We start from the raw sequence: 18,215 nt of genomic DNA on the forward strand, positions 1-18,215 counted from the left end.
CGCAGGCATTCTGCTGACCCGCACTGCAAGGCTGCTCTGTTAGCTTGAACCATAATGGATACCTGTCCAAACCTTAATAAAGACATTTCAAGGGGCTGTGAGTGCCTCCACCAGTGACTGCGCCATGGCCACCTTCCGCAAGGGGATTGTAAAACTTGCTCAGTCGCCCAATTTCTCTGCTGCCTCCTAAAACGCACATTAATTTGTAGTCTGTGCCCAAGGGGTGAAAAGTTCTGGAGCATTTGGTGGCATTTTGATGCTTTTGCATTGCTTGAGTGGGCAGAAAAGCTTCAGCATGTCAATGGAGCTGCAGTTGAACGGTCTCAGCTGTGGAAGAATGCTCACCTTTCACAAGCTTTATGTGTGGCCGCTTCCCTCACCCCTCACTCCCAGCACTTACTTGAGTATTTCCTTCACTCTGTGCTGCCTTGCCCCCCAAACCCCCATCTTGTGCTTGAGTAATTCCTTCACTCTGTGCTGCCTTGCCCCCCAAACCCCCATCTTGTGCTTGAGTAATTCCTTCAGTCTGTGCTGCCTTGCCTCCCATCACTACCCCCCTGTCCCCAGGCCTGACCTGCACTGGAGCCCTTGCCCTGGCACCGCACTGAAAGCCAGTCGGTAAAAAGTGACTTGCCTGTGCCCCCGCCCCTGCGAATGCATGGCGCCTCTTCCTTGATGTCCTACAGGTGATGCTCACGAGCACTGTACAAGGTTGTGTCACCCTCCGAGTTCCCCTCGAAGCTCAGGTTGCCTGGTGCACGCCTTTTAAAGGCAGTCGTGAAGCACACCGTTCTGAAGTCGCACTGACGTGGGCAGTAAATTTGACGTGGGGGTATGATTCTGGCAAGCAGAGCTGATAATTAAGTGCAAATGTATTAAAATGACGTTCCTGACGTGTGGCAGCAAGAAACACAGCCCGCCATTGACGGGTGAAGTAAATGATTGCAAACTGGTTTCACGATGGCCTAAAACCAATTTTTAGCCAACTCGCCATTTGTTTCCCCCTCTCCCCACCCGCCACGACACCTGATGCTAACAGGGCCAGAAAATTCTGGCCTTTGTGAATGGAACAAGCAGTCATGTGTCCTTAACCAATCAGATTGCAGAATCCTTATGAGGCTACACAGAATCTAAAGGAGGAAGTGTGCTTTAGAATAATTAATTTACTTCCAGACCATGTACAAAAAATTATATAAAGAGAGGGAAAGAGACATGTGTTAAGAGAGTAAAATAGAAGAGACAGAAGGAACCAGAAAAGTTTTTTAAACATTTTTTTTAACTTTTCCAATCATAATTAAAATCTGAAGGAAAGTGACTCCACAATTTTAAAAGTAATTTTTAGTGCCAGAGTGGATGATTGGCAGTAATTAAGATATAACACACTGTTAAAAATTTATTTACACTTGAATGGATAAGCCCTAATTTATTCTGGTGTATTTTGTAGCTATCTAGTGAGCAAGTACCACAAATATATACCTTTCCATTTATTTGAATGCTGTGCCTCTACTCTCAGTTATAGCAAAACTTCTGGAGGAGCAGACAACTCATACAACAACTTCCGGATTTCCATGTTTAACTGGGCAATGCATTCCACAATCTCCCAAATGTTGCAGTCATGGCATGTTGCCTGCCCTGCCATGTCTGTCTAACCTTATATTTTTCTCTGATTAGTTAATTAGTTACTAATTTATCAAAGGAAAATAATACCAAGCTACAATCTCCTAGCTTGGAGACAAAAGAAGAACACTCACTAGCTACTGGAAGTAAAGCAAAAATAAAAAGCAGCAACTCTCTTCCCCTTTGCATCAAATTCTCACTTGCACTAAATTCTTGACTTAGCATTTGGTTCATGAAGCACTCTTGTTCCCGAATTCTCTGTGATCCCCACTCTGCATTATCACGCAATGGATATTCTCTGGCACAGAATCGCCCCTTGGAATGTGAATGAACTGGAGCTAAGGGAAGGAAACTTCACTGTTGCTGTACTGCGAGGTCTATAGGAACAGTAATGGGAATTCCTGGGTTGTTAAACAGAAAAAAATTAGCAACATGGGCATGGAATCATTGAGAGAGTAGTACATAAAGGAGTGCTCTTGTAGTGATGCACTGGAGGAGGATGACGTGGACAGCAGTGCCAAAAGCAACAGAAAGGTTGAAGGGGACGAAGGAGAGCCTTCAGGAGAGAAGGGACACAAATTGGAGTGGGATAGAGATATATTTTGTCACATCCTGTTCACCTGTAGTTGAACTAAAAAGGGTGAACTTGACATTGGGATTATTTTTTATTCATTCATGGAATGTGGGCTTCGCTGGCTAGGTCAGGATTTATTGCCCATCCTTAATTGTCCTTGAGAAGATGGTGATGAGCTACCTTCTTGAACCACTGCAGTCCATGTGGTGTAGGTACACCCAAAGTGCAGTTAAGGAGGGAGTTCCAGGATTTTGACCTAACGGCAGTGAAGCAATGATGATATATTTCCAAGTCAGATTGATGAGTGGCTTGGAGGGGAACTTCCCAGGTGGTGGTGTTCTCATGTGTCTGCTGCCCTTGTCCTTCTAGATAGTAGTGGATATGGGTTTGGAAGGTGCTATCTAAGGAGCCTTGGTGAGTTCTTGCAGTGCAACTTTTAGATGGTACACACTGCTGACACACTGTGTCGGTGGTGGAGGGAGTGAATGTTTGTGGATGGGGTACCAATCATGTGGGCTGCTTTGTCCTGGATGGTGTCAAGCTTCTTGAATGTTGTTGGAGCTGCACTCACCCAGGTAGGTGGAGAATATTCCATCACATTCCTGACTTGTGCCTTGTAGATTGTGGACAGACTTTGGGGAGTCAGGAGGTGAGTTACCTGTCACAGAATTCCTAGCCTCTGACTTGCTCTTGTAACCACAATATTTATATGGCTAGTCCAGTTCAGTTTCTGGTTAATGGTAACCCCCAGGATGTTGATAGTGGGGTATTCAGTGATGGTAAAGCCATTTAATGTAATGTGGAGACGGTAATTGCCTGGCACTTGTGTGGCACGAATGTTATTTGTCATTTGAAGCAGCTGAAGATGGTTGACCCTAGGACACTACCCTGGGGAACTTTTGCAGTGATGTCCTGGAACTGAGATGATTGACCTCCAACAACCACAATCATTTTCCTTTGAGAGTCTTCCCCCCAATTCCCATTAACTCCAGTTTTGTAAGGGCTCCTTGATGCCACACTCGGCCAAATGCTGCCTTGATGTCAAGGGCAGTCACTCTCACCTCACCTCTGGAGTTCAGCTCTTTTGTTCATGTTTGAACCAAGTCTGTAATGAGGTCAGAAGCTAAATGACCCTGGCAGAAACCAAGCTGATTGTAGATGGGCAGTTTATTGCTAAGCATACTAAGCATATCGCTTGATAGTACTGTTGATGACCCCTTCCATCACTTTACTGATGATGGAGAATAGACTGATGGACAATAATTGGCTAGGTTGGATTTGTCCTGATTTTTGTGCACAGGACATACCTGGGCAATTTTCCACATTGCCAGGTAGATGCCAGTGTTGTAGCTGTACTGGAACAGCTTGGCTAGGGATGTGGCAAGTTCTGAAGCACAAGTCTTCGGAATGCCGGAATATTATCAGGTCAGTATCCAGTATCTTCAGCCTTTTCTTGATATCACGTGGAGTGAATCAGATTGGCCGAAGACTGGCATCTGTGATGCTGGGGACCTCTGGAAGAGTCTGAGATGGATCATCCACTCGGCACTACTGGCTGAAGATTGTTGCAAGTGCTTATCTTTTGCACTGATGTGCTGAGCTCGCCTACCATTGAGGATGTGTATATTCTGAAGCCTTCTCCTCCAGTGAGTTGTTTAATTGTTCCACCAGCAATTTAAACTCGATGTGGCAAGACTGCAGAGCGTAGATCTGATCTGTTGGCTGTCGAATTGCCTAGCTCTCTCGATCACTTGCTTCTTATGGGGCAGAATTTTACATTCCTCAGTTGAGTGCCCAACCCAAATGGGCGTAAAACCCCGACGTCAAGCACCCTGACGTCATCGCGCACTCACACGATATTTCACTCGACAGGCACGCACGGCAGTCGGAAGCGCGCCCGCTGACAATTAAGCGAGCAATTAAGCCCATTAACGGCGCAATTGTCAGCGATTTTTCGAGGCCCATCCAGCCTTACAGTTGATGGACGGGCCAATCGGCCAGGCGGCTTTTAAATTTTTGATGAAATCTCATCTAAGGGTGGGATAAAATCTCTGTTAGGAAATAAAATAAAAAGAAATACCTGGGGATAGCATTTTTATGAGGCATGCTTTCAGGTCTTTGATTGTGTTACATGGACATTTTTTGCACCTTTTTTGTGCTTTTTTTTCTTATTTGCAGGTCTGCAGCTCCCTGAGGCAATGGTCTGCCTTCAGGGAGCTCAGTGGAAGTACTCACTTGCACCCGTGGTGACATCATCGCCTGCCCTCTTCCCGCCCCCACCCTGTCACTGCTGAGCTTTGCAGCGCACGCATTTCTCGCTGGCTGGCCATTAATTGGCCAGGGGCTGATCGTGGTCAGGGGCCCATTTCCTGACCACTCCTGGGCCTGCCGATTGCACGTAACTGACAGTGGTAAAATTCAGGCCATGTTGTTTGGCTTGCAAGTAGTCCTGTGTTGTAGCTTCACCAGGTTGACAACTCATTTTTAGGTATACCTGATGCTGCTCCTGGCATGTCCTCCTGCACTCTTCCTTGAACCAGGGTGGACCCCCTGGTTTTGTGGTAATGGTAGATTGGGGGATATGCCAGGCCATGAGGTTACAGATAGTGGTTAAGTACAATTCTGCTGCTGCTGATGGCCCCCAGTACCTCATGGATACCCAGTCTTGAGTTGCTAGATCTGTTCGAAATCTATCCCATTTAGCACACTGGTAGGTCCACACAACACAATGGAGGGTATCCTCAATGTTCATCTCCACAAGGACTGTGGGGGGTCACTCCTACCGATACTGTCATGGACAAATGCACCTGTGGCAGGCAGGCTGGCGAGGATGAGGTCAAACATGTTTTTCCATCTTGTTTGTTCCCTCCCCACCTGCCGCAGACCCTGTCCAACAGATATGTCCTTTAGAACTCGGCCAGCTCGGTCTGTGGTGGTGCTTCTGATGGACAATGAAGTCCCCCACCCAGAGTACATTCTATGCCCTTGCCGCCCTCAGTGTTCCCTTCAAATGCTGTTCAACATGGAGGAGTAATGATTCAAGAGCTGAGGGCAGTGGGGAGGGGATTGTAGTACATGGTAATCAGCAGGAGGTTTCCTTGCCCATGTTTGACCTGATGCCATGAGACTTTGTGGGGGCCGGAGTCATTGACAACTCCCAGGCCAACTGTCTCCTGACTGTATACCACTGTGCTGCCACCCCTGCTGGGCTTGTCCTGCTGATGGGACAGGGCATACCCAGGACTGGTGAAGGTGGTGTCTGTGACATGGTCTGTAAGGTATGATTCCATGAGTATGACTATGTTGGGCTGTTGCTTGACAAGTCTGTGGGACATCTCTCCCAATTTTGGCACAAGCCCCCAGATATTAGTAAGGAGGACTTTGCATGGTCAATAGGGCTGAGTTTACCATTGTCGTTTCCGGTGCCTCGGTCGATGCTGGGTGGTTTCATTCCTTTTTATTGACTTTTTAGTGGTTTGATACAACTAAGTGCCTTGCTAGGCCATTTCAGGGGGCATTTAAGAGTCAACCATATTACTGTGGATCTGAAGTCACATGTAGGCCACACCAGATAAGGAGAGCAGATTTCCTTCCTTAAAGGGCATTAGTGAAAAAGATGGGTTTTTACGACAATCAGCAATGGTCATTAGACTTTTAATTCCAGATATTTTACTGAATTCAAACTCCACCATCTGCAGTGGTGGGATTCAGATCTGGGTCCCCAGAGCCCCTGGGTCTCTGGATCAGCCCAGTGACAATACCACTACGCCACTGTACAGCAACTAGTAAGATTGTTGCTTCAAAGATATCAGTTTTCATGTTTCAAATGAAAAGTACTGGTTAGAAACAAGACATGAGATATTATAACTGAGATTGAAAGCTCTGTGAATACAACAGAAAAATAATTCATAAGAAAATGAGGGTACCTTTAGTATCATGTAGCAATCTCTATAGGTTGCCACTACCCTGATGGCAGCTCCAGGACATGAGAATGGGAGGCTAAGTTAAAATAGAAGATTATTGTTGACACATGGCATAAATACAAGAGGGTTAAGTTTCTACAAAATTTCATATATTCAGCTGCCATAGCAAGTGGAAAAATTACAGAAACAGCAGTGAAAAGGAATTTATTTAAACTAGATTTTTAGCAGTGGCACTAAAACTGATAAATATGGATAAGCAAAGATAAAGTGTTTGTCTGGAATTCCTCTCCTTGCTATTTTAGCAGTGCTTTTAACTATTTATTTGAAACATGAGTATTTCATGATGTAACTGCAAAGTCATTGTCATTTGGCATAAACCAAGGGATACAAAATAAGACAAAAATGGAAAATAAGCAAATGTTGAAATATGGCTTTAATACTTTTATTTGATGCAAGGACTATTGGAATTAAAACATACATAGAGAGACGGTATGGACATTAATTACATCAAAATAACATGGCAATAAGCAAAGATGGACAAGAGATAGAACTTAAAGCGTTCCAAATGATTTCTAAAGATCATTCTATTAAACTAGGTGAGGTGGTAGCATGATTGGTAAGGCACAACATTACATCTGTCAAAGGAATGTAAAAAAAGAGAGATAGCAGAAGTAATTTGTAAAGATAAGAGCAACAAAGTAATTACTGGCAACTGCTATCGATCAACAGCCCAAGGTGAACAGGTAGATAGCAAGCTGTTCAGACAAGCAGGAGAGGCTGCAGGGAATTACAATGTGTTAATCATGAAGGATTTAAATATCTTATGTAAGTAAAATGCACGGACCAGGGAAAGGGAAGATCAAAAATATTGCAATTTGTGGAGATACATTTAGCAGTCAAACAAAATGATTAAAAATCTAGAAATAGCTGGACTCCTGTGCTCTTGTGATTATTGCATTATAAGATTTCATATTGTAATAAAGACTAAGACCAAAGATAACAATTTGTGCAGAATTTTGCAGGGTAGATTTTCTGTGCTTGATACTCAGGTAGTAGGAATGGGCTACATACCCGCTTGACACTCCTGCTGCTACTTTTGGATTCTGCATAACTATTTTATATACGGTACACAATTTGTTGTAGTTTCAGTGCTACCAGTGCCACTTGGCTCCAAAATGGCATCAAGGCTCTGTACACACACTTCTGGCTCGGCCTCATCAGATGCCATTTTGGGAAGGTCAGTATCACTGGCATTAGGAGCATGCAGCAGAAGTATGCAGAGTAGGCAGATTGTGTAATGCTGATTTGATGCCAACACTGCCATTTTGACCCTGCTGCTGCAGCTAACGTTCTCATTTAAACATGCATAGCAGCAGGAAGGACCCCCTATCAATACTATTTAAAGGAATCATCAATCACTCTCTGATTAGCTACTGATAAATTTGTGGAAGTGCTTAGTGGTTTGCAGAGTTGTTTAAAGTTGGTGAAGTCAACAAGGAATGGTGCTGCACATGGAGAATGTCTTAATTTTGACTTCAAGTGTTCTGGTCAGGCAACAAGCTCCAAGACATGAGTGCTGTGATTACCATCCACCTCGCCTGCAGCACAAGAGGGCAATGGAGCAGAGTCAGCACAGAAGAGGACAGGGTGGTCACAGAGGGAGGAGAAGGAGAGGAGAAGGACTCTCAGCAGGAGGCTTTATCCAGCCAGGGTCTTCAGGGAACATTTTTCTTATCTCAACCTAAGCCAGGAGCAGTATATGCGTCCATTCTGTTTTATGAAGAGGTGCTGACAAAAATCAACTACCTTTTGCAAGCAGAGCTACAATTCAGAATAGGGAAAAAGGACGCTGCCAGTGGCTGTAAGGGTGACTGTGTTCCTGAATTTCTTTGCATTGGGATGCTTCTTGGCTGGAGCAGATGACATCTCTAACACATACTAGTTCGACATCCACTACTGCTGCTGACTTTCAGTGGGAACTGCTGTTAACTTGCAAGACACCCTCTGCAGGAGTGTCCCTGGGCTTTGGATAGCACCACCTCAGCTTGGGTGGCAGCAGGCTGAGCTAACCAGCTGACAAGCACCTGCAAGGGCACTGGCAGAGTGGCAAAGGAGGGAGTGTGAAGTTTGAGGGGGAGGTGATGGCACAGTGGTATTGTTGCTGGACTAGTAATCCAGAGACCCAGGGTAATGTGCTGGGGACCTGGCTTCGAACCGCTCCATGGCAGATGGTGGAATTTGAAGTCAATAAAAGTCTGGAATTAAAAGTCTAATGATGACCATGAAACCATTGTCGATTGTTGTAAAAACCCATCTGGTTCACTGATGCCCTTTAGGGAAGGAAATCTGCCATCCTTACCTGGTCTGGCCTACATGTGACTCCAGACCCACAGCAATGTGGTTGACTCTTAAATGCCCTCTGAGCAAGGGCAATTAGGGATGGGGCAATAAATGCAGGCCTACCCAGTGACACCCACATCCCATGAATGAATAAAGAAAATAAGTATCATCTGTGAGGTTTGTGCTCCAGAGAACTACTGTCAATCCCCAGGGCACAATGACAGGATCCTAGTGGACTGCTGTGAGACTCTGCAAGCTCCTTTGAGCACTGGTATCTGCAACCATGATGGCGAGCCTGCATGACAAAAGCTGTGCTTGCATAACAAACTGAGATCTCATGACATCAGTCTCAGCTTCCAATGCAGCACTCCGACCTTGGGTGGCTTCTATTTGTGGTGCAATGGAAACTGAAACATCAACATTTGGACACTGCAGTATTGTTGTGTCCACAACCATGGAGTTGGCAATAACTTGCATGCTGGAAACAACTGGCTCCAAGCTCTGCACAAAGCCCTGCAACAAATTGGTGCCTAACTCCTCTATAATGATGACAGTAACATCAAAATTTCTGGAAGGCTGGCCAATGCACCAAAGATTTTACGGTGCTTGCCCATCAACCACTTTCTCTATATCACTCCATCAAATTCTCATCTGAATACCCTGCAGCAGAACACGTGTGCAACCTCACCCTCTGGGGAACTGGCACCTGTTCTGCCCCTCCCTCTATCCCAGCTGCAGGCCACTTGCCTGATGACTCACCTAGCTGAATTTAATGGCTGTGGCAATGGCCCCAACTGCAGGCTGAAATACCTGGGGTAACACTACTGTGACCATTCCCTGAAACTGCACATGATTTTATACACCAGGCAGTTAACTGGGGTTTTTGTCCCTTTAAGGCCAAAGATCCCGCCTCCAAGAGCTGCCAGCCAATCAGAGGACTGGAAGCTCTTCTGTCCTAGCAGCACTACCAGGAGTGGTGGCCACTGCTGGTATTACAGATGGCCAGGACCAACAACAATAGATGAGGACCTGGGACGGAGGTAAGTCTGTTGCGCTCACTGGGGTCAGTCAGTACTGGTCTCACTTTCTCCATGGGCTGCTGTGACTGGGAAGGTGGCAGTTCTTGGGTGCCTAAAAACAGGAAAAGAAGGGGAGGGTTGGGATGAGGGAAGGATGGTTGGAGGTAAAACAAAATGTCCATTGTCACACATTCAACAGCTTGCTCAACATTCCAGAGAGCAGAATGACAGTGTGCTGGGAAATGAGAAGGAACATAAGGTAGGAACATACCAAATGTCCTGAATGTTCTTAGTGATGCTGGATACCTCAGGCCCTGTCGGGGCTGGCCCCATGATCAAGCAACCATGTCCTCCATAGGGTTCAAGAGATGCAGGCATCTTTGTACCCCACTGGCTTTTCTCTGCTCCCTTCTATCCTGTACCACCTTGAACTGCAAGAGAGAGGGCAGAATGTCAGTTTTTGCATTGCAATGTATATGAACGATGTGCCTATCACTGCTGAATAGCTGGAGATATGTGGACATAGTGAAAAGTGAGTATGAGGCAGCATTTATAGGTTGAGGTTGAGTATCTGGATATTAGGTGTGAGTCCTGTGTGCCAGGGGCTGGTACTAGGTGAGTAATGGGGATGTGATTCACTGAGCAGCACAAGAGGTTGGTGTTGTGCAGGGCAGGAGATGTCACGTAAAGATGCATTCACTGACAATGACCACCCAGGAGGTCATTAGACTTCTTGTAACACAGCTGCCACGTGCTTCGGCCAATGCTCCAATATTTGGCCTCCCTGACTCGTGGCTCCCTCTTCTTCTGATGGTAGTCATTGAGGGCCTCCTGGAACCCTGATGGAACCATGTCATCTCTTCTCCTGCCTACCTCCACCATTAATGCCTCCAGCACCACATCAAGGAACTCTCTCTCTGCCCTGGTGTTAACCTTACCAATATTTGAATTATATCAATATTCCTCAGTGTAACTTGCTTTTAAGAGGGGCAGCCTGCCTTTATAAATAGCAGGCTGGCTGCACTATGTGGTTTCTGAACAACATTACTGAGCTCCCTGCTGAGCACAGAGAGAGCCTTGAGCATTACGAAGAAGGAAACAATGTGGGACTCTTTTAGCCAGACACTATAATCATGCAGATGGATGCACCAAGTTTGCGTGCTGCCCACCTTGATCTGAACAGGTGAGACTAGGTTGAGTATCACACCCTCTGCGCCATGAAAACAAGAATTTCTCTATCTATGTATTTAAGAGAATCTCATCAAATAAATGCTAACATTTTTTAAAAATCTGAATTTAAACTGATAATAATTGAAAATGTTGTATAAATTATGTTGATTTTGCTCATGCCTACCAGATAATTAGTCTCATCCTATTGTTCTACCACCTCAAATGAGAGTACAATAAATGTATAAGTTTTCCTTTGATAAATTGTGCCTTACTGTTTCTTTAGGTGCTCTTTAATGGGGTTTGATCTAAATCGACACTGGCAAGATCCCTCTGCTTGGGCTCATCCTACACTTTATGGCGTAAAACAGCTAATTGTGCAAATGTATGATAATCCGGTGAGTAATAATGATGATAAGTTGAGACCATGTCATCTGAACAGAACAGGAAATATCATTTGTAGTTTGAATATAACAATCTGTAAACGGTTTTCTGAGAACTGCTGCCAAAAATGTAACCAAAAGCTACACTGGTATTCTTTGAAAAACAATTTAGATTTTTTTTCCAGGAAGGTAGGTTTAACTTACTGTGTAATGTTCCATTTTCTTTTCCATGCTAAGACTCTAGAGATAGTTTATATTGGGCATATATTGACTATTTGAATAATTGATAAATTCTGTAGCTGAGTGAAGTCTTGGCAACAGCATAATTGGTCTCCCATTTCCTGCAATTTACTGGAGACAGCTGCATTTTTCAAAGGCCTTTCTGTTCTTTTGAACTACCTCTTAACCTGATATTGTATTCTTATTTCAGATTTTATTTCAACAACCCTCACTCTTCCACTTCCTCTACTTCAGCCTCCTGATCAATTAAAGCACCAGGGATCAGTCTTTTGACAACACTGAATATTTTAAGCTGTAATTTCAGCTATAGGTATATAGAGAGGGTAACACTAATAAAATCTGGTCAACATTGTATGAGATCTAAAGTTTCTCACAATTACTGACACTCTGGTAATATTTTAATTTTCTAGTTTGTGGTAGAGTGCAGCAGACAGGAACCAAGCTGCAACAGCATTTCTCATTTTAAATTCAAATTTAATTCAATAAAATGTATGCAATAATTATTTTCAAAGCAAAATATTGAATATAATTATTTTCATAAAAATTTTTATGCTGAATTTTATATTGTCATGCAACTATCAGTAAAGGAAACTGAAACAACTGACCTCTGATTTTTAACTACTAGTACTAGGTTTCATACTCCAATAGCTTAAGTCCTGCACTTCCATTGTCAGAGCTCCAGAAATAGATCTTTTCACCATTATTAATGTTATTTTTTTCATTTATAGGATGTGGGCTTCGTCAAGGCCACCATTTATTGCCCATCCCTAATTGCCCTTCACTAGGTGGCAATAAGCAACCTTCTTAAATTGCTGCAGTCCATGTGCTGAAGGTATTTTCACTGTGCTGTAGGCAGGGAGTTCCAGGATTTTAACTCAACGAGAATTAAGGAACGACGATGCATTTCAAGTCATGTGTGACTTGGAGGGGAACTTGTTGATGGTGGCGATCCTATGCATCAGTTGCCCTTATCCTAGGTGGTAGACATCACAAATTTGTCGAAGAAATCTACACTAGTTTCTGCTGTGCATTTTGTAAATGGTACATACTGCAACAATGCTGTGCTGATTGTGGAAGGAGTGAGCAGCTTTCAAGGTGGTGGATGTGGTGCCGATCAAACGAGCTGCTTTAATCCTGGATGGTGTTGTGCTTTTTGAATGCTGTTGGAGCAGCAGTAATCCAGGCATTGCGCTCATGACTTATGCCTTGTGGGCAGTGGACAGGCTTTCGGTACTTAGGAGCTGAGTCACTCTTCACATAATGCCCAACCTTTGACCTGCTCTTGTAGTCACGCTATTTATCTGGCTTGTCCAGTTAAGTTTCCAGTTGATGGTGTGGGATTTGACAATGATAATACCATTGAATTCCAAGGCGAAGTGGTTAGACTCTCTCTTGTTGAAGATCATCATTGCTTGGCATTTGTATAGCATGAATGTTACTTGCCATTTACCAGCTGGAATTTTCCCTGAATTGCACTAAATGCAGTAATGGGGGCGAAGAAAGATGTTTTGCCCGACAGTCACAAGGGCAGGTTTTTTGTGCCGCATCATCCACTTCCCGCCTCATTAATTATGCAGCCATTGGAAACGCACTGAGTCCCTGGCAGGCAGCCTCTGAATCACCCGCCACGCCATTACCTAAACGTTTCCTCACTCCGGGTGCCACATCTAAACTGCAGTCACGCACACAGTTCTCCATGCTTGCAACCCAGGACTGCTCCAGTGAAGACATGGCCCCGAAGAACAAGAATAGTTCATTGACCCATCACTGGAATGCCTTTTGGAGACACACTGTGATGTCCTGTACTCCCGCTCTGGCTGCAGGAAGTCCCGCAATCTCACCATTCCGGCTTGGGAGGTGGTGGCAGTGGTGGTCAGTGCCGATGCTGCACAGAAGAGGTTAGTCACCCAATGCAGAAAGAGGATGAATGATCTCATCCATGCTGCCAGGATAAGCCAGCCACCTCATTGCTCTAAGCTCACAAACTCACAAGCTCATCACACATCCACTGGCACCTCACTCACTGCCAGCTCAAGGGACATCACCACTCACCCTCACACACACACCCTCCCATCTCCAGCTGGCCTCATCTCCTCTGGAGACTGCCTCCTCAGCCCTCACCATCTTGAGGTCACTTGCACAGATCAACATGTGCCCCCACACACTCTTGGGTACCTCCTGTTCTCAGTACAGCCCTTGCCCTGCCGCCTTTTCCCTTCCCTGGTGCCACATCTCCCCCTTCCCCAAGCAAGCCCTAACCCTAGAGCCATTGAAAAGCCATCCCCACGTTACCGCTGGTCTGGTAGGTAGAGACTTGTCCGTGAGCCCCCCTAAAAGCGAACTGGTGCTGCCTGCGAAGCCTGGCTCTGATGACCATGAGTGCTGCCCGAAGCAAGGTAGGCAAACAAACCTCGAAGTCCCAAGCAAAGTGCAGGTCGCCAGGCGCATGTTGCTTACGTACCGTTGTGAAACCTGTCGGCGCGCAATCACACCGATGTGAGCTCAGCGTTGGGAATAACTCTGACAAACAGGGCTTATAATGAGGTTTTCGTGTACAGAAATTATCTTGCCGATGTGCAGCGGTGGGAAACATGGCCCGCCATTGACAGGTGGCGCGGACAATCGCAAACTGGTTTTACAACGACATGAAACTGATTTTTGCGATCTCCTGAAATTTTTTGCTCCCGCTCACTGTGACACTTGCCGCAAACAGGAGCAGAAAATCCCAGCTACCATCTCAAGCCTGAATATTGTCGAGGTCTTGCTGCATTCAGGCTTGGAATGGCGAATGGAACTGAACACTGTACCATACTCAGCAACTGTCTCACTCTGACCTTATAATGGAGGGAAATTCATTGAGCACATATTCATGAGCTGCAGGACAGGGGTAATAAGCCAAAAAACCTTTGTTACCTGCATTTGGATAAATGTGACCTGAAATCCTTGGTTGTAAAGGGCAATGGGGGGAGAAGAGAAATTTACAATTCTGGCAAAACAGAATTTGGGACAGATTTGTTTTTTGCCAAGTCTTTGCCATTTTTGTTCAAAACTGTTGAATTTCACTGGAAATAATTGTGGGCAAATTCTGTGCCTTCTCCCAGTACAGTTATAAGCAAAAGAGGGCAGGACTGGCAGGATGGTGTCAGTTGTCAGGGATTTCACCAATTATACCTTCAGTGCCAAGTGGGGCTCCATGATTCAAGTGTACTTGTGTGTCTGGACCAGATTCTACCAGAAGTGGGGCCTATAATTGCAAAGACCAGTTCTCTACTAATAATATCTTAAATGGTTGATTGTTGTTGAGAAAATGGCAACTTTAAATAAATTACTTTTTAAAATAAACCTTATCTAGTATATTCAGAGAGGCACAAATTAATTAAGAAGCATCATCATGGGTTTGTTAAGGGAAGGTTGTGTCTGACTAACTTGGTTGAATTTTTTGAGGAAGCAACAAGGAGGGTCGATGAGGATAGGGCCTTTGATGTCATCTACAAGAATTTTATTAATGCTTTTGACAAGGTCGCACATGAGAGACTGATCAGTAAGTTCAAAATTAAAAGGATGTAGGGAAAGTGGCATGTTGGATCCAAATTTTGTTCAGTGGCATAAGGCAAAGGATTATGGTTGATGGTTGCTTTTCTGACTGGCAGACGGTTTTCAATGGGGTTTATAGGGCTCATTATTGGGTCCCTTGTTATTAATGGTATATAATCAATGATTTAGACTTAAATATAAGGGGCATGATTAAGAAGTTTGCAAATTATATAAAAACTGGATGTGTGGTTGATAGTGAGGAAGAAAGCTGTAGAATGCAGGAAGATAGCAATGGACTAATCAGGTGGGCAGAAAAATGGCAATTGGAATTCAGTCTAGAAAAGTGTAAGGTAAAACATTTGAAGAGGGCAAACAAGGCAAGGGAATACACAATAAATGGTAGGGTTCTGAAAAATGTAGAGGAACAGAGGGACCTTAGAGTATATGCCTACAGAACCCAGAAGGTAGCAGGACAGGTAGATGAGATGGTCAAGAAGACATATTGGGTACTGTCCCTCATTGGCCAAGGCCAAGAGTAAGAGTAATGCTATGCTAGAACTGTATAAAACAATAGATAAACTGCAGCTAGAGTATTGTGTAATTATGGCCACTGGATTACAAGAAAGCAATGATTACTTTAGAGAAGATACAGAAGATATTCACAAGGATGGTGCCAGGAATGGAGAATTTTAGCTATGAATAAAAATTGGATAAGTTGGGCTTCTTTTCTTCGGAACAGAGGAGGCTAAGGGGAGATTAAATTGAGGTGTGTAAAATTATGAGGGGCCTAGATGAAATTGATCTTTTTCATCCTATTTTCAGCCTTTAACATTGTTGACCACACCATCCTCCTCCAATAGCACTCCTCCGTTGTCCAATTAAGCGAATCTTCCCTTGCTGATTCCATTCTTACCTATCCAGCCATACCTGTAGAATCACCTGCAGTGCTTCAACTTCCCACTCCTGCTTCATTACCCCAACAAATTATTCTTGGCTCCACCTATTTCCACCTATATTGGTACACTGCTTGTCTGTCATCCAGTCCTGGAAGACCAAAAATCTCCTCTTAAACATCAGGAAGGCTGAAACTATTGTCTCTGGTGCCCACCACGAATCCTGTTTCTAAGCCATTGATTTCATCCTCTTCTGTGGCTATAATCTCAAGCTCAACCAAACTGCTTTTTTTGATTTGTTCATGGGATGTGAGCATCATTGGCAAGGTCATTTACTGCTAATCACTAATTGTCCTTGGGAGGTGGTGGTGAGCCATCTTGTTGAACCCTTGCAGTCCATGTGGTGTTGGTATACCTGCAGGGCTGTTAGGAAGGAAGTTCCAAAATTTTGACTCAGCAGCAGTGAAGGAACGGTGATATAGATCCAAGTCAGGATGAATTGTGATTTGGAGAGAACTTGCAGACAGTGAAGTTCTCATGTGTCTGCTGCCTTTGTCTTTCTAAATGGTAGAAGCCACAGGTCTGGAAGGTGTTACCAAAGGAACCTTGGCAAGTAAGGAGCTGGAGCCTGAGCTGCAGACATTGCACCACATCAAGGAGGGGGAAAACTACCTGGACACTTTGCTCCAGGAGGCAGTCACACCCACAGGTTAGATCATTCGAATTTGGTCTGTGATCAGAGACAGGAGGGTGTGACTGCAGGTGAGGCAGGTATGGGGACCCAGGGGTAGCGTTCAAGGAGCCTCAGCCCCTGAAATTGCCCAACAGTTACGAGGTTCTTGCAAGCTGTGTGCACAAGAGCAGGGACTATAGAGAGGATGAATGAACTGACCACAGCACCGTGGTACAGGGAGCCATTCAAGTGGGGGGGAGGAAATAGGAACGTAGTAGTGCTAGGGAACAGTATAATTAGGAGGATAGATATTGTTTTCTGCAGCCATGAGCATGAGTCCCAAAAGCTGTGTTGCCTGCCTGGTGCCAGGGTTAAGGACATCTCCTCAGGGCTGGAGAGGAACTTAGGAGTGGGAGGGGAGGGATCCAGTTGTCGTCGTCCACATTGGTATCAGTGATGTTGATAGGACTCGAAAGGAAATTCTGCTGAAAGAATTTGAACAGTCAGGAGCTAAATTAAAAAGCAGAACCTCCAAGGTAATAATCTCGGGATTACTACCTGAACCATGGGCAAACTGGCATAAGGTAAATAAAGTCAAGAAGTTAAATGCGTGGCTCAAAGATTGGTGTGGGAGGAATGGGTTTCAGCTCATGGGGTACTGGCACGAGTACTCGGGTAGAAGGGAGCTGTTCCAGTGGGACAGGCTTCACTTGAACCATGCTGGGACCAGTGTCCTGGCGAACTGAATAACTAGGGCTGTAGAGAGGGCTTTAAACTAAATAGAGAGGAGGTGGGTTCTGGAGAGGGGATAAGTAGGCGTACAAAGCAAAAAGATATGGCGGCATTGCAGGGCAGCTACTGAGGTAATGATACCCAGAGTGTGACAGGAAGGGACAGAGTGCACAAACATTAAAAAACAGCAGCAAATAGGGTCAAAGAGGGGAAAAATGGTAAAAAGGCACAATTAATGGCTCTTAAATGCATGTCAGATTTGGAAATAAATAAATGAATTAACGGCACAAATATAGATTAATGGGTATGATCTTATGGCCACTACAGCGACATGGTTACAAGGAGATCAAAGCTGGGAACTAAATATTCAGGGGCATGTGACTTTTCGAAAGGACAGGCAGGAAGGAAAGAGTGGTGGGGTAGCTTTGTTAGTACGAGATGGAATAAGTACGATAACAAGAAATGATCTTGGATTGGAAGATGTGGAATCCATATTGGTGGAGGTAAGAAATAACAAGGGGAAGAAGACACTGGTGGGAGTCGTCTATAGGCCCTCTAACAGTAGCTATGCTGTCGGACAGAGAATCAATCAGTAAATAATGAGGACATGTAAAAAAAAGCATATATTAATCATGGGTGACTTTAATCTACATGTAGATTGGGAAAGTCAAATTGGCAGAGGCAACCACGAGCAAAAGTTCATAGCATGTATTCGGGACAGTTTCCTAGAACAATGTATTGTGGATTCAACCAGGGATCAGGCTATTTTGGAACTGGTAATGTGTAATGAGGCAGGTTTAATAAATGATCTCAGAGTAAAAGATCCACAGGAAATGGTGACCATACTATGGTGGGATTTAGCATTCAGTTTGAGAGTGAGAAACTTAGTTCAGAAACATCTGTGCTAAACTTAAATAAGGGTAATTACAAAGGAATGAGGGCAGAGCTAGCTGGAGTGGACTGGGAAAGGAGTTTAGCAGAAAAGATGATTGAGGAGCAATGGCAGATGTTTAAGAAAATAGTTCATGACTCACAACAAAGATGTATCCCAGTGAGGAAGAAGGATTGTAGGAAGGGGATAAACCAACCATGGTTAACCAAGGAATTAAGGATAGGATCA

The 18,215-nt window shown here is 44.5% G+C and overlaps 1 protein-coding gene across 1 annotated transcript in view; it reads left to right on the forward strand.

The window, feature by feature from the left end:
- The window catches only part of agbl4 (AGBL carboxypeptidase 4), a 1,138,261-nt gene that overhangs the window by 1,066,206 nt on the left and 53,840 nt on the right, over nucleotides 1-18,215 (forward strand). Inside the window, exon 9 of the mRNA XM_078561909.1 lies at nucleotides 10,927-11,038. Within this exon, the coding sequence (XP_078418035.1) occupies nucleotides 10,927-11,038 (112 nt within the window). The remainder of the gene's footprint in view (nucleotides 1-10,926; nucleotides 11,039-18,215) is intronic.

The sequence above is a fragment of the Cetorhinus maximus genome, chromosome 17 (assembly GCF_964194155.1).
Source record: "Cetorhinus maximus chromosome 17, sCetMax3.hap1.1, whole genome shotgun sequence".
NCBI lineage: Eukaryota > Metazoa > Chordata > Chondrichthyes > Lamniformes > Cetorhinidae > Cetorhinus > Cetorhinus maximus.